General features: G+C 43.9%; 1 protein-coding gene across 1 annotated transcript in view; it reads left to right on the top strand.

The window, feature by feature from the left end:
* Positions 1 to 81: 81 nt before the first annotated feature.
* LOC113616805 (putative phosphoserine aminotransferase) overlaps positions 82 to 5790 on the top strand; it is a 13597-nt gene continuing 7888 nt past the window's right edge. Inside the window, exons 1-2 of the mRNA XM_027100169.1 lie at positions 82 to 227; positions 1755 to 1938. Of these exons, the coding sequence (XP_026955970.1) occupies positions 152 to 227; positions 1755 to 1938 (260 nt within the window). The 5' untranslated portion in view covers positions 82 to 151. The remainder of the gene's footprint in view (positions 228 to 1754; positions 1939 to 5790) is intronic.

The raw sequence follows: 5790 nt of genomic DNA, 5'->3' as shown, positions 1-5790 counted from the left end.
TTTCTAGTTGTTATGACACTGTTGCTGTGATGATACCATCTACGTTCACAGTAGGATGGGTAAATGTGCGGGGGGATGCCTGTAAATACAGATTCTTTGTAAATGCAGGTTCCTAATTCTTCCCCCTTTTAATATTTTTTCCCCTTAAATCATGTGTCCTTTTTGCTGCTCCAGCTCTATGATTGGACTGTCACCCGGGGAGCCTGAGGCAGCACAAAATCAAAGAGGTTAGACACTAAATTTTTAATGTAAATGTCAACCAGGATACCTACTAGCTGTGAAAAGGGGGCCCCAGGATTCAGCCTCAAAGCCTATTACCAGATACTTGGTTTCCCTGCTTGCGTCTCTTCTGTCTGTCGACGTGCACTTGACTCCTATTAACTTTAACAGGAATTATATGTGTGCCCTGAGGGGCGAGCATAGCTTTTAATGGGGGCTTCCTCACACTGCTTTTTTTGCTGATTACTTTTAATGAATCCCACCCTGTAGAAGTGGAATACTAAGACAGGATGTGCTTGAGAAAATGGAGAGAGTTATTACATATTTTCCTTGTAATCCAGAATAGCATGTCAGATCTTCTTCTGTTAGTCTCCTTTGGTTGTCAGTGGAAGATAATTTTGGCTTGCTCACTTTCCAAATCAGAAACTGAAGTCAAATACTAACGTATCCTAGATGAAACATGACCCATTCATTTTTTGGAGTCTGTATGAGCCCTGTGCAAGTTGCGGAGAATGAAAAGACAAATTTATTGACTTCAGTAGATATTTACATAGCATTGAATGTGTTCCAGACGCTGTTCTGAATTCTATCAGTTATCTACTTTTGCATCATAGAACACTTCAAGACAGTGACTTAAAACCACAGCCATTTCTTTGGCTCAGGATTCTTTTCAGTCAACAGGTGGGGCTGGGCTCAGTGGGGGTGGTTCCTTCTGTTGGTCTCATCTGAGATCACTTATTCAACCAAAGTCATCTGGTGATCCACCTAGAGTCTAAATGGCCCCCCTCATCTGGCAGCTGGCAGCTGTTGCTGGCTAGCTGTTGGCTGGGCCTGTTATTTCCAGCAGGCTAGCTCGGGCTTGCTTACATGGCAGTGATGTTTTAAGAGTGCAGGTATAGAAGCCACATGCCCCTTGAGGACTCAGCTTGAAAGTTGCACAGCGTCACTCCTGTTGCAGTCTCTTGGTCAAAGCAAGTCCACAAGGCCAGCCCAGATTCAAAAGGTGTGGAGTACAAGACCCCACCCCTTGCTGGGAGGGCTGCAGAGAATTTATGGCCATTTAGTCCTCACATCAGAGAGGCACAACAGAGAGATTTAGTAACTTGTTCAAGGTCACACAGCTTGGGACAATACAGTGTTTTAAGTGCTTTGAAAGCTGCTGCTCATTATTTTAAAATCTTACCACCACTATTTGGACCAACTTATTTTTTTTCTCTGCAGTCTTGTAGAGAAAGGGTCATTCACATTGCTGTGTGGCTGCCATGGGTTGGAAGCTTCATATATGTTATACCACTAACTGTCATAACTAGTATGAAATGGAGATATTATTATTATTCCTAATATTCAGATGAGGAAACTGAGGCTCTTGGAAATTAAGTCTGAGTCGTATAAGGGAATGTTAAGTCACTGTTCCATATGCAAGAGTGGTGTCCCTAAGTAAATTATAAATGTCCTGTCACAGATCTTTTTTTTAATCTCTTGTTTGCATCTGGAAAATGGTTTTTAAAACTTTTCTGTTGCTGTGTTAATGGCAGTTGCACATTGCAGAAAAATAGCTGGAAGAAGAAACATGTTTTTCAGATGCCCAGTGGAGCCCCAGAATAGAAGCAAGATGAATATTCCATTCCACACTGGCAACACCAAAGGAGATGATGCTTTAGAAAAAAGATTTCTCGACAAAGCTCTTGAACTCAATATGATCTCCCTGAAAGGGCATAGGTGAGTACATGTCCCATCCAGAAGCTTGTCAGAGAATTGGTTTAGTTTTCAGACGCTGAAGGAGACACATCTAGGAGCCTGCCCATCCTGGAGTAGCAGTTATTGTAACTAGTTGGGAAAGACCGTTTGTTATAGGGGTGCTCCTGCTGCTGCTTACAGGCCCCTTAGCGCGATTCCATGGCCGGGAGCATGGGGGGGCCACACCTTCTAGGAGCTTTGGTCAAAATTTCCTTTGAAAATCTCTGCTCTGACAGCACAAAGGGTGCCATCCCATCTCTGGTGCAGCTGGCACAGCCTGTTCAGTGTAAGAACAGACACTGCTGCTCCCCCGAACGTCAGAGACAGTAGTTAAATCTGTCAGCTCCATGAAAAATGTATGTTCTCACGCATGAGAATAGCTGCCCGCTCCCTGCCCCCCGCACGACAGGCTCATCGAAGAGTTCAGCTAACCTAGGTTACCTGTGAGCGTGACGGTCCTTCACTGCGTTGGAAAGGAATTTTCTAATGACTGAGATGTGTGACACTCCTGGCCACCTGCGGGGGCTTTCAGGTGGGAGGTTGGACACGATGGCCTCAGGTGCCGTGACTCTCGCAGGAGGTGGTGACGGGAAGGAGGGTCGTCCTGATGATCAGCCAGATGTTCCTGTTCTTAACGGCTGCATCAGTGGTTCTTCTGGGTCCGTGGGAGGGATTCGGGCCTCTCTGCATAAGGCTGTCACCATCGAAGATGTCAGAAGCTGGCAGCCTTCATGAAGCATTTTTTGGAGATGCACCAGCTATGAGCACATCCTAACCAATATACACTCTGCCCTTGAAGGTGTACAAAATTGAAAGTCACTTGGGCATGTCTAAAAAAAACTAAACAAACACAGTATTTTTCTCGAATGAACATACTTATGATAGATTTTCTTCTTTTTCCAGAGAACAGCAAAACATGCACAGCTATCCCAAGCTGTTGAAACTTAACCTTAATTCTGACTTGAACTGGAAGCTTTGAAAAAGTCTTCTGTTGCTTTTCTACCAAATTCTAGCTACTGTTCTCTTTGCTACTACTTTTTCTGCCTAGATCTCATATTCAAAGCTGCCTATGGGTTTAAGTATATGCAAATTGCAAGTTGTTGTTTTTAGAGACAAACAGACACACAGCACGGGGGGTGGGTGGGGCCCTATAGGTGCTGAATTTTGATCGTTTGCAAGATGACAGCAGTGGGGTCTTCTGGACTTTCTTTATACAGTTATTCTCATAAAGCGATAAAAGTGACTTACTATATGTTTATATAGCAAGGTCTGTTTTTAATACCAAATAGTTTATATCTCTATGCATTTATATCTCTGTGCCTTTATATTTCTAATAATACGGTTCTTGTTGATATATGTTGAGACTTTGAGAATTTGTTAGGATCCCTGACCTTGTGCATTAATTAGAGTGTTACGTTCTCAACAGTTGTGTGCCTCCCATTCCCCCTCCCCTCTCCCTTTTTAAGCTGCTTCACAAGATTTAGAAGCTCCCTGATTCACTTTTACTTTCCTTTCAGTGGGTAGAAGAACGGTTGGTTGGTTGGTTGGTTGGTTTTGTTTTTCAGTTATGCTGTTAAACTAAAAATCTGTGTTAAATTCCCTTACTGTTTCTTCACGTGACTGTTCTCTTTCTGGTGTTTGACCAGTGATGCCGTGAGCTCGGGAAGATCTTTGCTGAAGAGTCTTTTCCCCTACTGTTCATCGATTGTCAGTGTTTTATGTTGACCGTGTGAAGGACATTAAAGTCCTAAAACATGTAAACCTTTGTCAATGAATTTCTTTACATGCTTTTTAGACAGATTGTTCTTTTTAAAACTTTATGCTGGGAAAACTTGAGTCTAAAACTAGCATCCGTGAAGGGTATTTTGTTCAGAAAGGTGTAAGACTTGAGTTCTGCACATCCATGTTTTTAATGATTCAGCATACTGGTACCTTTCCGTTGGCTTTTGGAATGGACATTATCAACAAACCACCTCACAACACAGCTCACGGTATAAAGTTGTATGAACTTTGTCCCACTTAGGCTGGAAACATGTCACTAGGACAGTTTTGAGCTATCTTCATGTTTCGTTGGATTGTGTAATGAGGACTATACTGATCTTTCGTCCCAGCTCTGCACCAATTAGTTGGGTTAGTTGGGTTTCCTGCTTAGGGCTAAACCTTGCCAGTCTTGGTTCTCTCATCTGTAAAAAGGAGGATTGAAATAACTCCCCCACTTACCTCAGGGATGTTTGAAGAGCTTAAAACAAGGGCTCAGTGCAGGATGTGACTGTTTAAACACAGTAAATGTTTCAACAGCAAAAGCCGGCCAGTCCATGGACGCCATCCGAGTGTTCACATAAAATAGTGCTCAGAGTCTATTTTGCCTCCTTCCTCATCCATTCATATGATGGTTACAAGTTCCTGTGGTTTGTACCTGCCCCAGATCTCTTGAAACTCCACTTATTTCCATTCCCATTGCCACAGCCAGCTCTGTCATCCCTCAGCGGATCATTTCAGCAGCCTCATCTGCCCCCAACAGCCCCTACCAGCACAGCCAGTTGGACCATCACTTCCCCTTCATGCTCCTCCTTGGTTCATAAAAAATCCCAGACTTCTGAGCCCAACAGTCACAGCTTTGTGGTGTCTGGTCTGGCTTCGTCTTTCTTGTGTTTCTTGTTCTTGGAATGTGGCAAGCATATATGCCCGTGCTACGTCGGGTAAGCCTGGAGTTTCTGCCCCCACTCAGCAAGACTGACGTTCCTTCAAGACACCTGCCAACCTCCTGACCTTGTTTGTGTCTCCTGCATTGGAAGGATGCACTTTTCCTATGTTCTTATAAGCGTGACCCTTTTATCCCATCACAGCACCTCCATTCTGTGTTTTCCTGTGCCGAGGGTGTCTGCTTACGTGCCTTCCCCATCAGAGCAAGGAACAAGCCCTGTTTCTGCACCTCCATCACCTGGCATCCTGCCTTGCCCTTAGGAGGTGCTCAACGACTATCTGTTTCATGAATGGAAAGGCAGGGCTTCCTGAATTTCGCAAACAGCCTACAGTAAAGGCAGAGGTACAATCTCACATACGTGGTTGTTTTAATTTTTCAAAAGCTTACTATATAATTTCATTTTTAACTGAAATTTAAAATCTTGGAGGGCTCCCAGACTCTTCTTTACATATGTGTGAAAGTGTTTGGAAAACAGTGAGCAACTGCATTCATACCAGGACAAAGGGTAGTCACTGTTGTCTGGAGCACAGATCGTTGGAAGATACTCACTGAGCGCAAACCTTGACCTTTGAATGTCTGAAGTGAGTGAACGGACGTCAGTCTGCTGACCACGTGGAGAGAGGGGAAGGGGAGGTAAGGATGCAGGCCCCGGGTCTACAGGCTGCGGGAGCCACAACTGGCCAGTCTTTAGGGTTAAAAGCAAAGTGGACAGACAGGTGTCTTTCAGGCCTTGGGAAATCTGTGTAAACCTTGGTGGCCTCATGTTCCTTCAGATCCTCCGGAGTGTCCTCCTTCTTCTCCCAAACTGTTTTTGTTTATTTTTCTCTTTCAAAATTTGACAGCACATAATCATGTTAATACCACCTAAGTGAGAAAAAACAGATTTGTTCCCTCGTTGCTTATGTTTACCTGCACACACTGCTTCATCCCCAGCACTGTGGCTCTGTTCTTTGCCTGCACAAGAAACAAAATTGTTCTGTTCTGCGCTAGTCTATGTTTATCTAAACATCTTATGCTGTCTCGTCACAACTTAGCAGATGCTGGAAGGTTTGGCAAGCCCTTAGGTGAAGTATGTGATGTAACAAATAATTAGTCCCTTTTTTCCCCTTTAGAGTTTAAGGAGCCACTAA

This window comes from Aethalodelphis obliquidens, unplaced genomic scaffold, assembly GCF_003676395.1.
Source record: "Aethalodelphis obliquidens isolate GAN/ISIS:26980383/991018 unplaced genomic scaffold, ASM367639v1 scaffold533, whole genome shotgun sequence".
Lineage (NCBI taxonomy): Eukaryota > Metazoa > Chordata > Mammalia > Artiodactyla > Delphinidae > Aethalodelphis > Aethalodelphis obliquidens.
Note: the sequence above shows the minus strand (reverse complement) of the source record. Positions and strands in the feature narration are given on the sequence as shown.